General features: G+C 45.2%; 1 protein-coding gene across 2 annotated transcripts in view; it reads left to right on the top strand.

Moving 5' to 3' along the window:
- Positions 1-1,194: 1,194 nt before the first annotated feature.
- Positions 1,195-25,147, top strand: part of LOC122551799 (RING finger protein 145-like) — a 38,698-nt gene continuing 14,745 nt past the window's right edge. Inside the window, exons 1-7 of one of the 2 annotated variants that reach the window (XM_087991780.1) lie at positions 1,195-1,717; positions 4,690-4,798; positions 8,295-8,386; positions 10,412-10,647; positions 20,336-20,514; positions 22,880-23,020; positions 23,942-24,124. In XM_087991780.1, coding sequence (XP_087847906.1) covers positions 1,549-1,717; positions 4,690-4,798; positions 8,295-8,386; positions 10,412-10,647; positions 20,336-20,514; positions 22,880-23,020; positions 23,942-24,124 — 1,109 coding nt within the window. In that variant the 5' untranslated portion in view covers positions 1,195-1,548. The remainder of the gene's footprint in view (positions 1,718-4,689; positions 4,799-8,294; positions 8,387-10,411; positions 10,648-20,335; positions 20,515-22,879; positions 23,021-23,941; positions 24,125-25,147) is intronic. The other variant, XM_087991776.1, reaches the window with a different exon arrangement.

The following is a 25,147-nucleotide window of genomic DNA, read 5'->3' as shown; positions in this document are numbered from 1 at the left end:
GAGAGAGAGAGACAGTGGGAACTGAGGACAGAGAGAGAGAGAGACAGTGGGAACTGAGGACAGAGAGAGAGAGAGAGAGAGAGACTGTGGGAACTGAGGACAGAGAGAGAGAGAGAGACAGTGGGAACTGAGGACAGAGAGAGAGAGAGAGACAGTGGGAACTGAGGACAGAGAGAGAGAGAGACAGTGGGAACTGAGGACAGAGAGAGAGAGAGACAGTGGGAACTGAGGACAGAGAGAGAGAGAGAGACAGTGGGAACTGAGGACAGAGAGAGAGAGAGAGACAGTGGGAACTGAGGACAGAGAGAGAGAGAGAGACAGTGGGAACTGAGGACAGAGAGAGAGAGAGAGACAGTGGGAACTGAGGACAGAGAGAGAGAGAGAGACAGTGGGAACTGAGGACAGAGAGAGAGAGAGAGACAGTGGGAACTGAGGACAGAGAGAGAGAGAGAGAGAGACAGTGGGAACTGAGGACAGAGAGAGAGAGAGAGAGACAGTGGGAACTGAGGACAGAGAGAGAGAGAGAGAGACAGTGGGAACTGAGGACAGAGAGAGAGAGAGAGAGACAGTGGGAACTGAGGACAGAGAGAGAGAGAGACAGTGGGAACTGAGGACAGAGAGAGAGAGAGACAGTGGGAACTGAGGACAGAGAGAGAGAGAGACAGTGGGAACTGAGGACAGAGAGAGAGAGAGACAGTGGGAACTGAGGACAGAGAGAGAGAGAGACAGTGGGAACTGAGGACAGAGAGAGAGAGAGACAGTGGGAACTGAGGACAGAGAGAGAGAGAGAGACAGTGGGAACTGAGGACAGAGAGAGAGAGAGAGACAGTGGGAACTGAGGACAGAGAGAGAGACAGTGGGAACTGAGGACAGAGAGAGAGACAGTGGGAACTGAGGACAGAGAGAGAGACAGTGGGAACTGAGGACAGAGAGAGAGAGAGAGAGAGACAGTGGGAACTGAGGACAGAGAGAGAGAGAGAGAGAGACAGTGGGAACTGAGGACAGAGAGAGAGAGAGAGAGAGACAGTGGGAACTGAGGACAGAGAGAGAGAGAGAGAGACAGTGGGAACTGAGGACAGAGAGAGAGAGAGAGAGACAGTGGGAACTGAGGACAGAGAGAGAGAGAGAGAGACAGTGGGAACTGAGGACAGAGAGAGAGAGAGAGACAGTGGGAACTGAGGACAGAGAGAGAGAGAGAGACAGTGGGAACTGAGGACAGAGAGAGAGAGAGAGACAGTGGGAACTGAGGACAGAGAGAGAGACAGTGGGAACTGATTGAGGACAGAGAGAGAGAGAATGCAAAACAAGACTGAGTTATGAATGTGGGATTTTTTCAGAACAAAACTAGGCAGAGAGTGTCAGGCATTTACAGGGCAGAGGTGGCAAGGTGGGTGGGGTGGCCGGTGAGTACACATTATCTGCTGGTACAGACAGCACTGGGGATTACAGGCTTTGAGTTGCCTGCTCAGTGCTCACAAGAACTCCCAGTGTGATAGCTACCCGTGCTAGCCCAGTAATCAAGTAACAGGTTACGGTAAATTGGCCAAGATGCCTTTTGTAGAAACCCTGGCGAATGTGGCTCTGCGGGTGCCCAGTGTCATGCTGCTGGACCTGCTTTACAAATGGGACGTTGGTCACTTTGCTGAACAGATCCGAGCCAGGAATGAGGAAATGCACATCAAATATAAGTATGTTTTGTGGAATGCATACTATTTGGGTAAGGCTTTCTACAATCTGTCCTGTCTTGCAAAGTATAATTTTCAATTATTGAGATTTAGAGTGGGTATCGTCACTGATATGGACATTACTGTTAAGACTGGCACTCATTTTCACACAGGTTGCTGTACAAGTAGTGTTCCTGAACTGTTGCAAGGCTGTTTGGGGAAGACGTGATAAAACTGAGTGAGCTGTTTAGCTTAGGACTTGACCATGTAGGATCTGGGACTGGAGTCATCTATACTTTCAGCCAGGAGGTAGGACAGCAACCCATTCACCGGTATCTTTGGAGCATGTGGGTCTTGAGCCTGGTCCTCCTGGTCCAGAGGTATCGGCAGTACCACTGCACTATAGGATGGATGTGATTGCACTGGAGGGGGTGCAGAGGAGGTTCACATCATGAGGGGCATGGATAGGGTGAATAGCCAAGGTCTTTTCCCTGGGGTGGGGAGTCCAAACTAGAGAGCATAGGTTTACAGTGAGAGGGGAAAGATTTAAAAAGTACCTGAAGGGCAACTTTTTCACCCAGAGGGTGATATGTGTATGAAATGAGCTGCCAGAGGAAGTGGTGGAGGCTGGAACAATTACAACGTTTAAAAGGCATCTAATTGGATATATGAATAGGAAGGGTTTAGAGGGATATGAGTCAAGTGCTGGCAAATGGGACTAGATTAATTTCGGCTACCTGGTCAGCATGGATGAGTTGGACTGAAGGATCTGTTTCCGCACTGTGTATCTCTATGACTATATGACTTTTGATTCACTAATACCTAATCATTAGTCCACTAAAGAAAACTGTGACCCTCCCATGGTCTGGCCTACATGTGGATCCAGAGCAATAGCAATGTGGTCAACTCTTAACTGCCACCTGGGCAATAGATGCTGGTCTGGCCAGCGATAATGAATAAGAACACACACTCCCCACCAGCCGCATGAAAGCATCTAAGACGTAATCCTCCTAAAAATTCAACACCGTCCCAATACTTGTGCGAACTGGAGCCCGACAGGCTGGGTCATTGCACCAAAACTGTTTTCTGTTTGCTTTCCCTCCACAGATTGCTGCCAAACCTGCTGAGTTTTTCCAGCAATTTCTGTTTTGTATTCCTCCTCTATCTTTCTCGCTGCAACACCCCTCCGCATATCCGTGAAGCTCTTCTCCAGGGCAAGAGGGAGATGCTAAAACCTGCGTGCTGAAGTCCAGAACCAAGATAGCCCCAACCTTCCTTGTCAAGCTGCAATATACAAACAAAACCACTAGTCCATTGCCTCTCCTCGTTTCTTTTCGTCTTCCCCATCTTCTTCTAAGAGGATTTTGTCAATCAAGAGGCACAGTGGACTTTATTTTCACGGCAAGCATGGTCCAAGACCAGTGTGGAGCAGCAGCAGCACCCTTTGACCTCACACAGACCTTTGACCCTTTCAAACTTGAAGGATTATGGAGTGTTCTCCTGGAACGTGGTTGCCTGTGGAAATTCTGCCTCATGGGGGAGGGTGTGTGTGTGTGTGTGTGTGTGTGTGTGTGTGTTCAGAGTCCAAGCTCCAAGCAGTTGTTGATGTGTTCGTATAGAGAGAATGGGCCTCAGTCTATACATCCAGAAGACAATGGTCCTCTACTCGCCAGCCCCTATTCTACTACCTCTCAAGATCCACAGTGAGCTGCTGGACAATTTCCATACCTTGCGAGTGTCCTTTCAGGGAAGGCAGGTATCAATGGCAAAATGCACCATCATCTTCAGTGTGCCCTTACAGCCTTTGGCCATCCGAGGAACACAATGTTTTGCTGACAAAGGTTTTAAATCGGCCACCATGGCTGTGGACAACAGAACTGCAGTGTTCCCAGCTCTCTGGTATGCCCCAAAGACGTGGACCATGTGCGGCAGAAGTATCACCAGCAATGCATCTGCCAAAACCTGCAAATCCACTGGCAGGTTCAGTGTCCCCTCTCTGGCCAATATGCCCTGCATTGAGGCACTGGATGTGGTCAGTCGGCTGCATTGGGCAGCTCGTGTTATCCACGTGTTTGACACAAGACTCCAGAAATGAACTGTTTATCAGGAACTTCATCACGGCAACAAGTTACCAGGAGGGGAGAGGAAATAAGGATTGAGGTTGTCCTCAAAGCCTCCCTGAAAGATTATTACAAATTCCCCATTCATTCATGGGAATCTCCTAGCTCGAATCTGCCTGAACCAAAGACGCAGCTCTCTTTCCCCCCCCCCCCACCCCCGCCCACCCCCCCCCAACCCACCCCAAAAAAGGTGTCGGTCATTCTGAGAGTCTCCAACAGGCCCAGGTGGATTTGAGAGTTTGGTGCTGGGAAAGCATAGCAGGTCAGGCAGCATCCAAGGAGCAGGAGAATCGAAGTTTCAGGCATAAGCCCTTCATCAATTCTCCTGCTCCCCGGATGCTGCCTGACCTGCTGTACTTTCCAAGCAACGCACTCTCGACTCTGACCTCCACCATCTGCAGACCTCACTTTCTCCTAGGCCCAGATGGAGGCCAAGCTTAGACAACAGAAGAAGTGAGTGAAAATCCGAGCACACCATCCACCCAGGGGTTTATGAGACTCGTCACCTCTGGATCCACAAGTGTGGAGTGGAGGAAGGTCATTTTTGATCCCAAGGGATTTCCCAAGAGAAGCAAGGATTGGATGTAGGGAATAGTTACAGCCGAGATCTTTGCAACTTCAGGAAAAGTTAGGTAACCATGAGATACACATCTATGAGCTGAGGACAGTAGGATTCATTTTGGGTTGCTCCAGTAAAGAGCAAGGAAGGCTGCATGGGTCTAAGGGCAGAAATTTCAAGTCATTACAGGGATTCTAACTTTGTACCTCCTAGCCAGAGTACGCACGGACTGAGCTGTCAGTTGAGTTTTTTTTTTTTGAACACTCTCATTTTCCTTTTGCGTTAAAGGCAACAAATTCATCGCGCCTCCATTTGTACTGAGCTCTGCTACACTTCTGCTTCACAGGTCATCTTCTCAGTGTGTTTGTGCTTGTGTTGCCCCTCCAGCATTTGGTGAAGCTGTACCTGTATTTACTGACTGCCTCATTGCTGTACTTGGGACACCAGACCTGCAGGTGAGTGTCGGACAGGTTTGTGGTTCAGCATTGCCTGCTCTCCTATTCCTTGCCTCTTGTTCCAGCTGAGGAGCTCAGTGAAGTTTAATCTCAGCAGGTGGATAAAATGGGGAGCATGAATTTGAACAGCTGGGGTGGGGCTTTCACAGTAGGATTAGCGTCTGTGGAATTTAGCCCCAAGTGCATCCTGCTACCTTGAGTGCTTGGCACCATTTTGCAATATTGATTGATTTATTGTTGTTATGTGCACCAATTTACAGTGAAGAGTCATCGTATAATCATATTTTCTTGTGTTTTGTCAGAAATTAAATGTGAACCTCGAGCTTTGCTATTGCAGGTTCATTTCTCATCCAGCAGAGTTTGACATGGGGGCAGAAATATTACTGTGGTGCCTTTCACCGTTTCAAATTCGGTAACGTGTGCTGCAAAGTAACTGGTCATTTACCCAATTGATTCAATCACTTAATTGACACCCTGTCTCCCACCTTCAGCATTCACCCCTGTCACCACAGGCACACGGGTGGCAGTATATACCATCTGGAAGGTGTTTGCATGCATCACCAATGGTCCTTCCCAAGCCCAAGAATGACAAGGGCAGCAGATATATTGGAGCATCGTGACTTACAAGATTCTTTCCAAGCCTCACGCCACCCTGACTAGGAACGATACCATTGTTCCTTCGTCTTGCTGGGGTCTAAATTCTGGAAGACCCTCGCTGATGGCATTGTGGATTTACCCACGCCGAAGGGACTGCGGCGCTTCAAGATGGCAGCTCATGGCCTCCTTCTCGAGAAATTGGGGATGGCCAACCAATCCTAGCAAAGCCAGAGGCACCCATGCCCTTTGAAAGGATAAAGAAAATAAAAATCTATTAGAGCGTTTACACTCCACAACAGTCTCCTCTTATAGAAGTGATCACAGTGCAATAAGAGGCCATTCCGCCTGATGTCGATACTGGCTCTGTAAGAGGAGCTCAGCTTGTCCCATTTGTGTACCCTCTCCCTGTAACTTTGCAGCTTGTTCCCTTGATGTAATGATTTGATTCCATTTTAAAAGTCACTATTGAATCTGCATCCACCATGCACACTCGAGGAGTGCAGTCGGTGTTCTACACAATTGCTAAGCTTTTTTTTTTAAAAAGGGTTATCCTCATGTTACCTTTGGCAATCACCTTTGATTCAGTTCCCTCTGTTTCATGACCCTTCTGTGAATGGGTGCAGTTGCCCCCAATCTACACCGTCTTGACATACCCGACTTCATCCCGTTCAGCGTGCAGATCAATAGCTGCAGGAAGTTCCACCACAGACAGTGCTTGAGACAATTTTACTTCATAATCGTGGAGATAGTGAGGATTGCAGGTGCTGGAGGATTGGTGCTGGAAAAGTACAGCAGTACCTGAGGAGCAAGAGCTTCGATGTTTCGGCAGGACCCTTCATCAGACCCTCCTCCTCAGATGCCGCCTGATCTGTGTTTTTTCCACCGGCGCACTCTGCCCACTTCGTAATTGTCAATGACAAGGCCAGCATTTGCTGCTGATCCCTAACTTACCCTGGAAATGAGTGACGTGTTAGGCCATTTCAGAGGGTAGTATAGTATCAGTCTATGGATCTGGAGTCACATGGAGGTCAGACCAGGTAAAAACAGCAGAAGGAAGTGAACTGGATGCTTTTTTAAAAAATGATAATCAGAAGTGAACAAAACACAGTACAGCACAGGAACAGACCCTTTGACCCACCAAAGCAACACTGATACATGATACCTTTCTCAGCTGAAAACCTTTACATGGTCCATATCCCTCTATTTCCTGCCTATTCATGAATCTGCCGCTTAAATGTTGGTATTTAAGCTGTATCTGCTTCTACCACATCCTCTGACAGGGCATTAGCAGCACCTACCACCCACTGTGTAAGAAAAACTATTATAAACAACAGGGGTCCCAGCACTGATCCCTGCAGACCACCAGTGGTCACAGAGCTCCAGTCAGGAAAACACTCCTCTACCTCTACGCTCTGTTCTAAGATCAAGCCAGTCTTTCCAGCTCCCTGCGGATGTGACTTCATCTCATGTATCTGCTGGCCATGAGGGACCTTGTCAAAGGCTTTGCTAAAGTCCATGTGGACACCATCCACTGATCTGCCCTCATCAATCATCTTTGTCATTTGCCGAAAGAAACTCGATCACGTTTGTGAGATGTGACCTCCGCCCGCACAAAGCCATGCTGTCCATTGCTAATTCTCCATATTTTTCCAAATGTGAGTTTACCCTGTCCCTAAGAATCTTCTCCAATAATTCCCCTACTACTGTTGTTAGGCTTGCTGGCCTGTAATTTCCTGGGTTATTCCTGTTGTCCTTAAACAAAGGAACAATGTTGGTTCTTCTCTAGTGCACTGAGTGCTCTCCTGTGACTAACAGGAACACAAGGATTTCATACGTGATCCCAACAATTTGCGCCTTTGCCTTCCTCTGTATTCTGGGATAGATCCCATCAGGTCCTGGCAAACTGTCTACCTTTAATGCCTTTCAAGGCGCCCAACATGTTCACCATTAGATTAGTTTTTAATTCCATGTTTTTATAGCATTTAAATCTCACCAGCTGCCATTTGAACCCCAAAACCACAGAAATTCGGATGAGCATTTGGACATATCTCCAAATAATATAGAATGGTATAGATTCAATTAAGAGGAAGGTCAATAGGTGCTTGAGTGAAAAAGAATTAGGAAAATGAAGTGCTTTTGGAATACTACAACGTGACATGGACTATTGGCCCAAATAGCATGGTATTTTATGCTGATTTCTATCTGGTCATTATTTGGAAGCAGTGCAGCAAGTTGCGTCAAAATTAGTATTTTGGGAGTCAGATTAATTTTATTTTTTTTCATTCCTGGAATGTGACTATCACTATCAAGGCCTGTCATTTTTTTTTAAATCAATTAATTGCCCTTGAGAAGATGGTAGTGAGCTGCCTTCTTGAACCATTGCAGTCCACGCACTGTGGGTTGACCCGCCAATGCCCTTAGGGAGTGAGTTCCAGGATTTTGACTTGATGACACTGAAGGAGCGGCGATATGTTTCCAAGTCAGGATGACTGAAAGTGATGGATGACGTGGTACACAAGTGAGTTGCATTGTCCAGGCAGTGCCAAGTCATTGAGGGTTTTTGGAGTTTCCTTCCAATCTGGGGAGTGCTGGATGCTACAGATGGTCTGGGCCCTGATGACATTCCAATAATACAACACCAAACTTGTGCTCCAGCACTTGCTGCTCCCCTAACCAAGCTGTTTCAGAACAACTAGAACACTTGTCTATCTGACAATGTGAAGGATTGCCCAGGTGTGTCATGTACATGAAAAGCAGGACAAATCCAACCCTGCCTAATCTGTGGCACCCACATCATATGAATGAATGAATAAAGAAAACAAAATGGCATTCAGGCAGTTAAATGGATTCCTGGGAAACTGTGGTTGTCTAATTCTCTGGTGTTTTCTTTCCTTCAAAGGAGCTACATTCTCAAAGAACTTGAATCTGGGTACGACGGAGCAGTGTATTTTGACTTAGTGGCACTTCAGCGTTTTGTAAGTGCTCTAACAGGTAAGGAAGAAGGTATCCTCTATCACTAAGCGGAGAGGCCACATCTCTTTCAGAAATTGGAATGTGTGTCTGTAGTTACGCAAGGAACCATTGGCTCAGTTGGAGGCCATTTGACCCCTCATGCTAGGGCTGGCTTTTTCCAAAGGTTTTCCATGAAGCTGTGCTTCCTGAAAGCCAGATCCCAAATGCTAGATTCCCAGTGTTGACCCCAAACCATCCTGAGCTCCTCAGTAACATTCATAATCTTTTTTTTTCTTTAAATACTGATCTGTTTTGATGTCTGTTGTTTTCTTTGCTTTATTAGAAACAAGGGAGGGCTGTTAGTCCCAGGAAATGAACCCAGGCTTGTAGCCCTCCATTGTCTCATAATCCTGCCCTCTTTCACATCCCGGATCATCATCATTCCTTGATTGGTGTCCATATCATCAGTCGTTTTGGATCTTGGGTTCTGGAAATCCTCCCTTTCAGACATTGCTAATCCAGCCTAATGTTAAGCATGAAACCCGAATGGCCTTCAGGGAAGGAAATCTGCCATCCTTATCTAGTCTGGCTGCAGACTTATAACTGCCCTCTGAAATGGCCGAGCAAGGCTATGGAGTTCCAGGACAGTTAGGATTGGATAATATATGGTGACCTAGCCAGTGACACCCAAGTCCTGGGCATGAATTGACAGACATTCACGTCTCCCCCTCGCTCTCTGACTTGGGCATTTCTTAAAACCTATCTTTTTGACCCAGGGTTTAGTAAGCTACTCTAATGTCGTCTTACGAGGCTTAGTGTCAAATTTGTGTTAGACAACACTCCCGGTGAAGCCCATTTGTTCATTTGGGGCACAGCATAAATAGAGGAATATTTCCAGTGTTGGCCTACCACAATAGCCTTGAGTGCAGAAAAAATAAAAGAAAGATCTGTGGTTGCTGAACATCTGAAACAAAACAGAAATTGCTGGCAAAACTCAGCAGATCTAGAGATGAAACAGAATGAACGTTTTGAGACAGAGTTGTACAGTTAGGAAATAGAACCCTCGGTCCAACTTGTTAATGCTGACCAGATATTCTAAACTAATCTAATCCCATTCGCTAGCATTTATCATATATACCTTGAAAGCCTTCCTATACTTATACCCATCCAGATGCCTTTTAAATATTGTAATTGTACCAGCCTCCATGATATTCTCTGGCAGTTCATTCCATACATGCACCACCCTCTGCGTGAAAAGGTGGCCTCTTTTAAATCTTTCCCCTCTCACCTTAAACCTATGTCCTTTTCTTTTCGACTCCCTTGCCCTGGGAAAAATAGACCTTGACTTTACCCTGTCCATGCCCCTCATGATTTTATAAACATTGACAAAATCATCCCTCAGTCTTTGACGCTCCAGGGAAAACAGCCCCAGCCTATTCGGCCACTCCCTATAGTTCAAACCCTCCAACCCTGGCAACATCCTTATAAGTCTTTTCTGAACCATTTCAAGGTACACAACATCCTTCCTATAGCAGGGCGACCAGAATTGTGTTCAGTATTTCAAAAATGGCCTAACCAGTGTCCTGTACAGCTGCAACATAGACATTTCTTCAGGACAGTAGGCCAGTGACAACTTGCAATTATGTAGAATCTCTAACACTCCAGAGCTCGTGATGACCATCAAACAAAATTTGTCAAATAGCCTCATGTGGGGAGATTCGGCCAGATGTTTAGTCAAGGAGGCAATTTTAAGGAACCACTCCAAGGCAAGAAGCAAAGTAGAGCGATGGAGCGTTTTAGGGAGGGAGTTACCAAACGTGGGCCTTCAACAATTAAAGGCAGAGTCATCACTGGCCTGGTTGGGAAATTATGGATGTAGGAAAGGACTGTAGAAATCTGAGGGTAACAGAGGAGGCTGTAGAGATGGGAAAGGGCAGGCTGTGGAAGGGTTTGATTACCAAGATATTTTTTGTGTATTGAGAAAGCCATCTATGTGTGGAGGTTTTTCTTTTGGGTCAGAAATGTTCCTCATGCTAAACTTTGAATGTTTTCCATTTCCCGCAGCTCAACTCCTGGTCTTGTCTCTCAGCTCTTTCTTCATGAGGCCCAAGCCATTCTGGTTGTTCTCCGCTCACCTGGTCCCTTTGCTCGCCAGGCTCTTTTTGGTGCCCCTCACTGCCCTCCTCATCCTCAACAAGTTGGCCATCATCTTCACCAGCCTTGAGGTGCTCTACTTCCTGTTGTGCAACATGTTTGTGCCCTACAACCTGGCCAAGTCCGCCTACCGGGAGATTGTGCAGGTAGACCTGTTCCAAACAGCATTCAAGTTAAGGCTAGATTGCCGCGCCATGTCTTCTGGTGGGGGAGTGCCACAGTAAGGGGTGGCACAAACATTGAGGTTGATAGTGGTGCTGGAAATTCAGGATTCTGCCATCAGTGGCAGAGTACAGCATCCTGACTGTGGCAAAACATCCCAAAGTGCTTCCTTTATCCGACAAGCATTGACACAAACATACCAGGCAGATGACTGAAAGCTTAGACACTGAGAGTAGACTTAAAGGATGAGGAGAAGCTGGGAGATCGCGGAAGAGAATTCCAGAGCTCAAAGGATCAAGTTGTTTTTAAAAAAAACTTGAGGCCAAAGGGAGCGGGAGTGGGGAGGAATGAACTAAGAATATCACAACTGCGCTTGAGAGTTGTTTTTCTAGATAGGGGTACTATAGATTTTGCTAGATAGGGGTATTACAGAATTAAGTTGAATAAGAACATGTTATGGATTGAGCAGCTGAGTTGAATGTTGGAACAGGATTGAGGGCTGACTTTTTAAAACAAAAATTATTGTTATGATTTGTTGCCTATCTCTAATCACCTTTGAACTACTAGACTTGCTAGTCCATTTCAGGGGGCAGTTCTGAGTCCAGCATAACCTTGAGAATCTGGAGTCATATCTAGGCTAGACTGGGTAAGGATGGCAGATTTTCCTGCTAAAGGAGATTGGTGAACCCGATGGTGTTTCTTTTAAATTCATTCTTGAGGTGTGGGTGTTACTAACTCAGCTAGCATTTATTGTCCATTCCTAATTGTCCAGAAGATAGTTGACCGCAGACCCACTTTGCTGTGGGTCTGCGGTCACATGTAGGCCAGACCAGGTAAGATTTCCTTCATTAAAGGACATTATTGAACCAGATGTGTTTTTCCCGACAATCCACAATGAATTGAATTTATTGTCAGGTGTACCGAGGCACAGTGAAAAGCTTTGTCTTGCCAGCAATGCTGGCAGATCACAGAGTTAAATAGCATAGATAGTAAATAATAGATAAACAGCGGCAAAAACAAAAACACAGGTACAGGCGAATGTTAATAGATTGTGAGTCCATTTAGTATTCTAACAACAGTAGGGTAGAAACTGTTTTGAAACCGTCTGGTGTGTGTGTGTTCAAGCTTCTGTAACTCCTCTTTGATGGTAGAGGTTGTAGAAAAGCATTGCCAGGGTGGGATGGATCTTTGAGAATGCTGGCGGCCTTTCCTTGACAGTGGGCCTGGTAGATAGATTCTGTAGTTGGGAGGTTGGCCTTTGTGATTGTCTGGGCTGAGTTCACCACTCTCTGTAACCGTCTCCAATCTTGAATGGTACAGTTGCCATACCAGGTAGTGATACATCCAGCCAGAATGCTCTCGATGGTGCACCTATAAAAATTGGCAAGGGTATTCGCCGTCATGCCACATTTCCTCTGTTGGGCCTTTGTAACCAGTGCGTCCACATGAAGACTCCAAGAAAGCTTGTTGTGGATGACCACTCCCAGGAGCTTGAGTGGGGTGGGGTGGCGGGTGCATGAGTAACATCCTGCCGAAAGTCAATAATGCGTTCCTTGGTTTTGCCGGCATTGAGAGCTAGGTTGTTCCCAGTGCACCATTTTCCCAGGTCTTCCACCTCCCGTCTGTAGTCTGTTTCATCGCCATCTGAGATTCGACCGACTATGGTGGTGTCATCAGTGATCTTGTAAATGGCATTAGTCTGGTATTTGGCAATGCAGTCATGGGTTTACAGTGAGTACAGTAGGGGACTGAGTACGCATCCCTGGGGGTGCTCCAGTGTTGAGTGTTACTGAGGATGAAATATTGTCCCCAATTTTCACTGATTGCGGCCTGTGGGTCAGGAAACTGAGGATCCAGTTGCAGAGAGTGAGGCTTAGTCTGAGATCACTAAGTTTAGTAATCAGTCTCGAGGGTATAATAGTTTTGAAGGTTGAACTGTAGTCACTGAGTAGGATTCATATGTAGCTGTTCTTGGTGTCAAGATGTTCGAGGGCGGAGGGTAGAGCAAGTGATATGGCATCTGACATGGATATGTTCGTCTGATAGTCAAATTGGAGTGGGTCAAGAGTAGTGTGGAGGCTGGTGTTGATTAATGCCATGACCAGCCTTTCAAAGCACTTCATGCCCACTGAAGTTAGGGCCACTGGGCGGTAGTCAGTGAGACATGCTGCATGAGCCTTCTGAGGCACAGGGATGATGTTGACCCTCTTGAAACATGCAGGGATAGTGGCCTGCTGCAAGGAGAGATTGCAAATGTCAGAGAAGACCTCTGCCAGTTGATTTGCGCATGCTCTGCGTGTATGGCTCGGTACTCCGTCTGGTCCCATCGCTTTCCTTGGATTCACACGAAGGAAAACTGATCTGACCTCTGATGCAGTGACTGTTGGGATAGGTTCGTAGGAATAGGACTTGTAGGAATAGGTGTTACCTCTCTGCTGAAATTCTACTCAGTGAGCATAGAATGGTTGGAGTGTGGCGCTGGAAAAGCACAGCAGGAGAATCGACGTTTCAGGCATAAGCCCTTCATCACTCTTTGACTCTGATCTCCAGCATCTGCAGTCCTCACTTTCTGCTAATCTGCAATGCCATGACGAAGTGGAGGAGAGTTGTGTGGAACATAAGCACCAGCATAGATTGTTTGGGCTGAATGGTCACTGTACATTGTTTTATAAGTACACCTACATATATACCAGTTGTTGTGTATGTAATACTGTAGGCCCTATTGTGTCTGAAGGGAACTTCTGTTAGCTTAGGGTAGGTGAGATTGCTGCAGTTAGGATCACTCTTGGTCACTGGTCAGTGAAAGGGAGGGAGGTGACTGTTATGGACTAGGCAAGATCACTCTTAAGCAGGCTGCCCAGACTGTAACTTTGCAATTTGTTTCGGTAAGTGTACAGTGAAAATTACCCGGAGTAAGTTAACGAGGTTGACTACCAGGTTTTAAAACAGACAAAATTTGATTCACGAACTTACACAATGAAACACAAAGAACAGAATAAAGAGCCCCTACAGAACTCAGCCTATCCAAACAAGACTTAATGGTGCTGTTCTGAATATATACAACAGTCGGAATAAGCAAACCCCCTGAAAACACAGTTTTAAAAAAAAATGGAACTGATGCTGACAGGTTGAAGTTAGAAGGACAGCAAGAGAGAGCCTGTTCACACAGTCCACTCGACTGAAGGAATGGTGACCACTCCCTTTCATTATACAGGTCACGTCTAAAACATAGGCGAAAGTGAGGACTGCAGATACTGGAAATCATAGTCAAGATTAGTGTGGTGCTGGAAAAGCACTGCAGGTCAGGCAGCATCCGAGGAGCAGGAAAATCGACGTTTCGGGCAAGAGCCTTTCGTCATCTGCCCGAAACGCCAATTTTCCTGCTCCTCGGATGCTGCCTGACCTGCTGTGCTTTTCCAGCACCACTCTAATCTCCACTTCTAAAACATGACCACTTTGGCCTGAAGTCTCATCTGTTTGCAGGGGAACCTCGATTATCCGAACAAGATGGGTGGGCACTGTTTTGTTTGGATAATCGATTATTCGGTTAATCGATTAAATGCTTTTTCTCTGGGGCTCGGAGCTTTTAAAGTCTGCTCCCTGTTCAGGAGACTGCAGCAGCACACCGTATGTGAGTCCCTGCCCCCAACACGATCTCCTCAGCACCACCTCCCAACCGCGACCCCAACCCCGTACAACACCGTCCCCCCGACTCCAACATTGTCCGCTGACTCCAACCCTGTCCACCTCTGCCCCCTCTCCGGGGCAGCCGGACTGAACCAACAACAAGACTGCTGCTGCCTTTGTGGGGTAAGTCTCCAAATAGCGCGCACGCACACAGCCACAGAGCCACAACCACAGCCCCACACACAACTTTTTACTGCAACTTTTTGATAGGTTCCACGTTTGTCCTGTACAGGACACTAGGAGAGATTATTTGGGGAAGGGGGGGCTTTCCAGGAAGAGTATGGGGAGCGAGAGACAGGGCGGGAGGTCAGTCGTTTGGCGACGGTGCCTGTTTAATCACTTTAAACATCACTGCTGGAAACACGTCTTTGATGTAATGTTTCCATCGGCACCTCGAGATCTCCTTCAGATAATCCAATTTTTGGATACTTGGTATTCAGATAATCGAGGTTCCTCTGTAAATATGAACAAAAAGGCCTCTCAATACCCTCTAATCTCTGTACCAGAATAGTCCAATCGGAGCCTGGCCTGTTTACGACCCCTCTGAAAACAAAAAGTCAAGGACCTTGAGAAAAGGAACAGCTTTTAGAAAATAGGGACCAGCTTTGTGACAACCCCCCCCTTAAAAAAAAACATCAGTAACAAAAGATGGCTTCCTTTTTAAAACCAATAAAAAAACCTGGTTAGTAGTCTAAAAACACATACACACTATACTAACTACACACATGCAAACGTGCACTATCACGTGCAAATTCAGAAATTCCCTAATTACTTTTGTTTTTGCATTCTGTGGGGCCATTTATCCGTGTCCAATAAAATGGCCCAGGAAGGTGACTTGGGCTTTGGCAAATTCACTTTTAGCTAGTTTTATCACCAAGCCTACTTTCCGAAGTCGATCGAACAAGACCAATAAATGCTGTAAATGTTCCTTCCATAAGTGACGAAGAATCACCAGGTCATCAATATACACCACACAGTTGGGTAATCCGGCAATGACCTTATTAGTCAGTCTCTGAAAAATGGCTGGAGACGATTTTCATACCAAATGGCATGACTTTGAACTGATTTAGTCCATTTGGTGTTTCAAAGGCCAAAATTGCCTTTGCTGTTCCTAACAGAGGTACTTGCCAGTAGTCTCTGAGCAAGTCCAACTTAGTAAGTTGCTTGTCCCACTTTTTCAACACAGTCCTCCAACCATGGAATTGGATATGTATCAGTCTTTGTAACGGCGTTGAATTTGTGATAGTCCACACATAACCGTTGGGTACCATCTGGCTTTGGCACCATGACTATGGGTGAGCTCCAGTCACTGTAACTCACTTTGATTATGCCATCTTCTTCTATCTCCTTCTGAACCTGTGCCAACTTTAGAGGGTTATGCCAATAAGGATGTTGCTTAATCGGAACAGCATCTCCTATATCTGCATCATGCACAATTAGGTTAGTACTTCCCAGTTTATTTCCGCATATCTCCCCATGTGATAGTAATAACTCTTTCAAGTCATTTCAATTTTCTTGTGGAAGGTAACTCAATGATTTATCCCAATTTTTGACAACTTCCTTATTGTCCAATTTGATTTGAGGAATGTCCAATTCAGAATCCTCTGAACTTGGTTCTTTCTTCTGTGCTGTAATCATTACCACATTCTCCTCTTGCTTTCCCTCCCTATTAAAATACCTTTTGACCATATTTACATGACACACACTGAGATTTCTCTCTGTCTGGAGTCCTTATCAAGCAGTTTACCTCAGTCAATTTCCTCTCGATTTGATACGGTCCACTAAACTTTGCTTTTAAGGGCTCACCTATTACTGGAAGTAATACCAATACCTTATCCCCAATTGCAAATTTGTGATTTCTTGTCCACTTCCTGTTTCATTGTATGCTGTGATACTTTTAAATGCTGTCAAGTGAACTCTCCAGCTCCCTTTAATCATTCTCTAAAATTTGACACATAGCCCAAATGGGTGGTTTCTGAATTCTGACTTAATGGTCCTCTAACTTTGTGCCCAAAAATTAATTCAAATAGACTGAATTTGGTCGATTCATTTGGTGCATCTCTGATCGCAAAATGTACAAACGGAACTCCCTTGTCCCAATCATCTGGATAATCCTGACCATAAGATCTCAACATGGTCTTTCGTGTTTGATTCCATCTCTCTAGCAGTCCCTGCGATTCGGAATGGTACGCAGTCGATTTGAATTGCATTATTCCCAAGTTATCCATAACCACCTCAAATAGTTTGGATGTGAAGTTTGATCCTTGATCTGACTGGATCTCTATTGGTAGTCCATATCTAGTAGAAAAAAATTAAGTAATCTTCTACAAACTTTTTTGCTGTGATGTTGCGTAATGGGATTGCCTCTGGAAATCTAGTCGACACATCATTGTTGTTAATAAATACTTATTCTAACTTTTTGTTTGAGATAGGGGACCTATGCAATCAATCAAGACCCTGTGAAAGATTCCTCAAATGCTGGAATAGGTAGTAAAGGTGCAGGTTTTATTGCTGCCTGTGGTTTTCTGATTAGCCGACATGTATGACATGTCTGGCAAAATTCAACTGCATCCTTGTGTAGTCCAGGCCAGTAAAAATGTCTTTGTATTTTAGCTTGTGTTTTACTCACCCCTAAATGATCTCCAAGTGGTTGCTCGTGCTCCACTTGTAGCACCTTCTTTCTATATCCTACTGGCAAAATAGTTTGACGAATCTCTGCCCATTTCTCATCTCTTTGAACGTGTGATGGTCTCTATTTCCTCATTAAGACATCATTTGTTAAGTAATAACATGCAGGGATGCGTTAACTCTCCTGTGTGTATGCCTTTTGATACAACTGTTTTAAGTTCTTATCTTACAGCTGTAGCTCAATCATGTTTACCTAGTTGCTCCTGCTCTGTACCACTTATCTGATAAAGCTATGTCAGCTTCCTTATCTGTGCCTTTTGATCTCTCCTGCTTCAACTTGTGCCTCTGTGCTCTTGTGATCACACAATCTGGGAAAATTCCTGGATAAACATTCTTCATTTATTTAGCTGTCTCCACTGGCTTTTCAACTAGTGTAGGCAGCACACCCACTGGTGAATCAGCTAAATAATTTGAATTGCATTTGAATTTATTGTCATGTGTAACGAGGCACAGTGAAATGCTTTGTTTTGCGAGCAATGTAGGCAGATCACATAGTAAAGTAGCATAGATAAGTAAATACTAGGTAAACAGCGGCAAAAGCAAAACACAGGTACAGGCGAATGTTAAGAGTTTGAGTCCATTCAGTACTCTAACAACAGTAGAGTAGATAAAACATAGTTATTAGTAATTTTAAAAAGCATTCTATTAAGTTTAAAGAGTGTAGAACGATTGTAGGAAATAGGAAACTAAGATCTGCATGCAGAAGCTCACAAGGAGTAGGCCATATCCGGTGCCATTTTGAATGCATTTTCAAGGACAAATTGTATTCCTGGAGCTGAGATTTGTCCAATACTCCTCCCACAAATTCTCCACTCTTCTCTGGACTTTCGAGCCTCACTTTACACAATTGAGCTCTTTTTGTCTCACCATGAATTCCAGTTACCAGTACCTTTTCTGGCAATAGTCCTTCAAGAGTACATAGTCTGTAATGCTGAGGGATGAGGAGATGAGAGGATCCTGCGTCCCTTAATATTGTGACCTCTTTATCTGCTACTCCTGGCCTATGTGAATAAACTTTACCCTTGCATGTATATTTTTTTTAAGCAGATCTGGCACTTCCTCCTTAATCAACCTCTCGTCATTTTGTACACTCTGAGGCAGTTGTCTAGCTTCCCTTGTGCTTTTTGTTATCAGTTCAATGAAACTTCCAGGCTTGTCTGGTTTTCCTACATCTGGCTTTCTCCTGGCCCACTAACACTGTGATTTCATGTGGTCTACTTTATTACAGTGAAAATACCGGAGTTTTTTAATTTCTTTGTTCCAATCAATGGTTTCATTTTTACCCTGTGGTAGGTTATCCTTATGATCTTCACTGAGATCGATCTTTTACTTTCCACGTGAGGATTTCTCTTTGCCCCAATTTCTATCCCTCATGGACTGATATTGATTCTGGAAGCCAAACTGAGTTTTATGGACCAGCTCATATTCATCATCCACTTCAGTTGCTAACCTTGCTATTTTAACTCTGTGCTCTTTCACATGAGTTTGCACTCATTTTTGCAGTGAATTTTTGAATTCCTCAAAAATAATTACCTCTGAAAGGGCATCATAGGTTTGCTTGATTTTTAAAGCTCTTATCTATCGATTGAAATTACTCTGTTTGATCCTTTCAAACTCAATATAGGTTTGACCTAAGTCCCTCTTTAGATTCCTGAAACGTTGTCTATAGGCTTCAGGTACAACCTGATATGCACTTAAAATGGCTTTTTTTTACCACCTCATTCTCCTCAGATACCTCCTCTGATAGTGATGCGAATACCTCACCCGCCCTACCTACAAGTTTTGTTTGGATCAACAAAACCCACATTGCCACTGGCCACTGCATTTGTTTAGCCACCTTTTTAAATGAGATGAAAAAGGCTTCCACATCCTTCTCATCAAATTTAGGCAATACTTGACCATACTTAAACAGTTTCTCATCGGGCTTTCGCCCACCATGGGTTTGCTCATCCCCACTCTCCTCCTCACTAGACTTGTCTTCAGCCTTCATCTCCATCCTTTTAAGCTGACTTTCCTTTTCAAGTGTCAGTTTCTGAAGTTCAAAAAGTCTCTCTCTTTCTTTTCTGCTTTTAACCGTAACTCAAATGGTTTCATTTCTGCTGCCCTTTCCTTATCTCTCACCTCTAACTCAAGCTGTTTCATTTGCAATTGAATTTTTGCCATCTCTACAGATTCTGTCAGTTTCTCCAGCAACTCTAATTGCTGAGTTACTGCTGTAATTATCTCTCCTTTCCTCACAGAAGCAGGTAAGTCCAACCCCAGCTGGTCTGCTAATTCCTGCAGCTTGGTCTTATTCACCTTGTGCAAAACTTCCAAAGTTACCACATCCACTTCCAGAAAACGTTTGGTGATTGAAAGAGCCATTACTGCCCCATGCTTTATCTACCCAACCAAACCAACACTCAAAATGAAGACACTAGCACCTACCACTCAATGCTTAAGATCCCGCAAAGAGCCCCCATTCTGTTATGGACTGGGCCAGACCACACAAAACATTCTTAAGCAGGCAGCCTAGACTTTGCAATTTGTTTCGGTAAGTGTACAGTGAAAATTACCCAGAGTAAGATAGTTAGGTTGACTACTAGATTTTAAAACAGACAGAAAATTATTCACAAAATTACACAATAAAACACAAAGAACGGAATAAAGGACCCCTACAGCACTCAGTCTATCCAAACTAGACTTAATTATGCTGTTCTGAATGTACACAACAGTCCCAAAAAGAAAATCCATTTAAAACACAGTAAAAGAAAGGAACCGATGTTTACAGGTTGAAGTTAGAAGGGCCGATGGAGAGAGAACCTGTTCACACAGTCCACTGCTAAACTCCCAACTAGTTCTGGATTGAACTACTCAGTTAGAGAGCTGATCACTCCCCTTTCACTATATAGGTCACATCTAAAACATGACCACTTCGGCCGGAAGTCTTATCTGTTTACATGTAAACAAAAAGGCGCCTCAATATCCTATAATCTCTGTACCAAACCAGTCTAATCGGAGCCCAGCCCATTTATGAGTCCCTCTGGAAAAAAAATCAAGGACACAGTATCCTCGAGAAAAGGAACAGGTTTTAGAAAACAAGGGATTTGCTTTCCGACAGTGACAGATGAGAGATGAGGAGGTGGGGAAGGTGAGGTATGGTTTGCAGATGGGCGCGTACGCTTGGACTGATGATGAAGGGAATCTTGGGCTGTGGGTCGAGGGCTGGCGGGATGTTGGCTATGAAGAGGCAGTGCCTGGAGTTGACTTGTCATGGCTGGCTTGTGTGTGTTTTTTTTCCGGTGTGTGTATACACAGGAGAGTGAGCTGTATGGAGTGCTGGGCCTAGGCATGATGCTGTGGAACCAGTTTGCGGTGCCAGCCCTCCTCACCACTTTCTGGCTGGTCCTGTTTGTCACAGAGATCTACTTCTACTTCAGTTCGCACCGCCAGCAGGGGGCATCACAGGAGGGGCTGGACTTCGCCTTCCTCACCAGGTACTGTTTGCGATCAGCTGAAGAGAATTTCAAAGACTTCTAACGTTTTTTGAAAAAAAAGAGTGACAACAAACCTCGTCCATCACTTACAATTTGCGGATTCACTGATTAATTTTTCTCGGGAAAGAACTGCATTTGTTTGACCCAGTTTCCATGTCCCAAAGCAGTTTGTGGCCAATGAGGTCACTTTGGAAACGGGGTCTCTATTGTAGTTGAAACATAAGGAATATGAGCATTTCATAAGGAATATGAGAATTACAGCATTCAACCCCTCAATCCTGCTCCACCATTCACTATGACAGTAACTGCTCTTCACCTTCCTATCTCCTGAATTCCCAGAGAGATCAAGAATCTATCCATGCTGGCCCATGATATACACAATGATACAGCATCCATCATTCTCTGGGCTGGAGAATTCCAAAAATTCATAAACTTAAGTGAACAAATTACTCGACAAAAGTGAGGACTGCAGATGCTGGAATTCAGAGTCTAGATTAGATTGGTGCTAGAAAAGTACAACAGGCCAGGCAGCATCTGAGGAGCAGGAAAATCGATGTTTCTGGAAAAAGCCCTTCATCATTGGCCCAAAACATCGATTTTCCTTCTCCTCAGCTACTGCCTGACTTGCTGTGCTTTTCCAGCACCATTCTAATCGGAACAAATTACTCCTCATCTTTGTCCTAATTGATTGGCCACTTATCATGAAACTGTACTTCAGTGTTTTTCAATTCTGTCCTGAGGGGAAACTGTTTTGTGGCCTTAGTTCCACACCTTGCCCCTTGAGAAGCTTATTTGCTTCAGTGAGATTGTGCCTCTCAGCTCCAGGAACGTTAATCTCGATTACCCTAATGTATAGGCCGTATTGTGGTGCAAGTGAATGCTTTCACGTAACGATGCATAAGAACGTAAGAAACAGGAGCAGAAATTAGGCCATTCAGCCCATCGATTCAATCCTGGCTGATAAGTCTCTCAACCCCATCATCCCACTTTCTCCCCCTTGATACTCCAGAACCTATCTATCTCAGTCCTACATATACTCAATGACCTGGCCTCCACACCCTTCAGTGGCAGTGAATTCCATAGATTCGCCACTCTCTGTTAGAAGACATTTCTCCTTATCTCTCAGGGAATTCGTGATTTGATTGAACGTGTCACCTTCAGGGATTTTTGTCTCTGAACTCCCGAGGTCTCCTTGTAATCCCTCTTTAAAATATGTACATTAGGAGAAGTTGAGGCCATTAGACCCCTCGAACCTGTACTGTCTTTGGTTAATGATGTGGAGGTGCTGGTGTTGGACTGAGGTGGACAAAGTCAGAAGACACATGACACCAGGTTGTAGTCTAACAGGTTCATTTGAGAGCACAAGCTTTTGGAGCACCGCTCCTTCACCTGACGAAGGATGATGCTGTCCCTTTAACAAGGTTATGGTTTTTTTCGCTTTTTCAAAAGGGAGTTGTAAAGGCAGAGGTTCTGATATGTCTGGAAATAGCCACTTGAAAACAATGCCAGGGGAGTAGCCAGTTCTCCCAGTTCAAGATTTTTTTTCTAGTTTGGTTTAGTTTTTTTCGCAAGCAATCAAAATGTTGCTGGGGACCCAGAGAAGCAGCTACAGTGAAAAGAGGTTCCATGATTAGCAGAGGTCTTGCCTGGATCTTCTCTCTGAAACCTCTTCTGTCTGTAAGAACCCGTGTTTGAATATACCTTTTACTAAGGGCTGTGTTTATAGGATGTTGCGGGGATTTAAACAGCTCCTTTGTTAAATTGCGATAGAATTGATTGGGTTATCAAATAAATTAAGCTATTCTAAATTCTGTTTTCTTTTGTTTGAGTTTCATCCGTGATGTTGAAATAACTCTGCTTTGTTTAAGGTTGAGTAGTTTGACCAGCTGCATCACTCTTGGGATATCCAGTTTTAATTTTTTTTGGACAGATGTAAAGTCAGGGTCTGGGCTACCTTCTTAAAATGTTTTGAGATGGGGTGGTTGTGAGGGAAGGTTTGGGGGGGGGGGGGTGGGGGGGGGTGGTTCCGGCCTGGTCGATAATACCTGAAAGCTTATGATTTCAAATAAACGTGTTGGCCTATATCTTGGTGCCGTGTGACTTCTGACTGACTTTGTCTTTGGATAAGATCAAACATAATCTGATTAGTGGCCTCAACCATCTTGCCTGCTTTACCATCACTACCCTCAATGAATATCTTTTTCAGCGTGGCATTGTTGGAATCCAAATATATTTGATGGGTTTAAGCAAAAGCATTGTAAAACTCCAGCATGCGTGTTTCTCTCTTGCCTATCCGATGCTATCAAGTATTCGCCTTGTCGAATGTTCAATGCCCTTTTGACCTCCTGCCTTTGACCTCTTGCAGCGTAGCTGGGTGCTGTGTCACTCCGTACTCTCTGGTGGGCCTGACATTCACGGTCTCCCGTCTGTCGCTGGGCTTGCTCACTCTGTGCAAATTTTACCTTCAGGGATATTCAGCTTTTGCGAATGGCAACCTCATGCACAGGTAAGGGAGCTTCAGTGACCCGATCCACGCCCTAAACCAAGCAACAAACAAACAGTGGAAGAACTTGCCCTGTCTACTGAGCCTGTCACCACACCCCCCTCCCTGTCTCCCTCTTTGGGCATCATAAAACGTTTTACAGCCAAGCCTTTTTGAAATGTGGTTTCTGTTATAATGGGAGAAGCCATTACCAATTATCCCACCATACAATTCCCAAAACTCAGACAATGTGGAAATGATCATCGAGTGCTGCTGCTCTATAGACTGAGAATGAGGAGTTGGTAGTCGATAGTAAGGAAATGGAGGATGAGATAAACAATTGATTTACTTTTGTCTTCACTGTAGAGGATATTAGAAACACTTTCTGGCAATAGTGGAAAGGGGAAAGAAACTTGGCGAAATTGCAGTCACGAGAGAAATCGTGTGGAGCAAAGTTATGAATTTGCAGGCTGGCAAGTCTTTGCCTTGAGGTGTTAAAAGAGTTGGTTAATAAAGGTAGTGGATGCTCTGGTGTTAATTTACCAGATTCAGGAAAGGTTCCATCAGACTGGAAAATAGTAAATACATTCAAAAAGGGAAAGACGCAGCAAATGGGTAACTATAGGTCACTTGATGTCCATTGTGGGGAATTGATCAAATCATTTATTAAGGTGTTTTTACAGGTTTTTACTGATTTCCAGCATCCGCAGCACATTACTTTTAAAGCGGATGTGGTCCAGATCTTGCTGCATCTTTCTTTAGTCACTTGAGATCACATTGACTGGCAGAGTAAAGCCTGAGGGATGACGCGTTTGGCAGACACCTCCAATATCTTAGTTTTCAACCTTCTCTGTTAATGCCCTTTTCCTGAAGTTTTCAAACAATAATACCACAAGTGGGTCTGATGTTGGTTTTTATCCTGCAGTAATTTTGTTCTGTGCACAGAGGTGTGACCGAAGGGGTGACCTTTCTGCTGCTGGCGCTACAGACTGACCTCATAGACCTGCATGTCCTGCAGCGTACCTTCCTGCTCAGCATCATCTTGTTCATCATAGTCGCCTCCATCCTCCAATCGATGTTGGAGATCACTGACCCCATCGTGCTTGCCCTGGGAGCTTCCCGGAACAGGTGAATGATAGGACGGGGGTGGGGGGAAATGGGAGTGGTGGGGAGTGGGTGTGGAGGAGTGGTTGGGGGGAATGGAGGAATGATGTAAGGTTGGCGGAGTAGTGTGGGGAGGCGGAGTAGTGTGGGGAGGCGGAGTAGTGTGGGGAGGCGGAGTAGTGTGGGGAGGCGGAGTAGTGTGGGGAGGCGGAGTAGTGTGGGGAGGCGGAGGGAAATTGTGGGGGTGGGGAATACCCCTTGCCCCCAGAATTGGAGCATGCCCCTGTTCATTTCCCTGAGCCCCTCTCTATTTGCCCGCTGCGTGCTGAGCTCTGCTTCCCAGCCTATGGAGCCAAACGTCTGTCTCATTTCACCTGAGCTTCAGCAGTGAGGCAGGTGGATTACTAGGGACCTCGCCCCCAGGGCTCGACCCCCTCCTGGCCTTGGCTGCCTCGTCGGCCGGTTGGGGAATGGCTGGTAGCGATAGCAGCTCGGGCTGCTCACTCTGTGATCCCCTGCCCAGCTCCTGTCCTTGCCCACCAGACACTGAGGCCAGTTATAGGCTGGTTTGCCCGAATCATCAACTCTCCTGCTCTTCGGATGCTGCCTGACCTGCTGTGCTCTTCCAGCACCACCCTTTTTGACCCAGTTGTAGGCTTGTCTCACACTCACCTGAGACCGAACCTGGAACTTTTGTCGAGACTTAATGGTTCTGCAGAGACAATTTACGGTGATTGTCTGATTTTGGAGTATGTTCATCAGTCATGGGAGGTTTCCAGCATGATGGTGACCCTTCCACCCATCAATTCTGTACTGACCCTTTCCTGCAGGAATGAAAAACTATCCCATTATCCTGACTTGCGTATCAGCTTCTGTTTCAAACCATCATTCGTTTATCCCTTGAAAGATGGAATGTTCTCCATTTCCGAAAACACCCTTTGGCAAAATAATGGCAGAATCCCTACGGTGCAAATAGAGTGGTGTGGGACCATTCAGCCCATCAAATCTGCGCCCCCTTTAAAGGACATCCCAGACTCACCTTCCACA

The sequence above is a fragment of the Chiloscyllium plagiosum genome, unplaced genomic scaffold (genome assembly GCF_037043375.1).
Source record: "Chiloscyllium plagiosum isolate Xiang-an unplaced genomic scaffold, Cpla_swu_hap1 HiC_scaffold_1, whole genome shotgun sequence".
Lineage (NCBI taxonomy): Eukaryota > Metazoa > Chordata > Chondrichthyes > Orectolobiformes > Hemiscylliidae > Chiloscyllium > Chiloscyllium plagiosum.
This window is presented reverse-complemented; position numbering and strand designations above follow the sequence as displayed.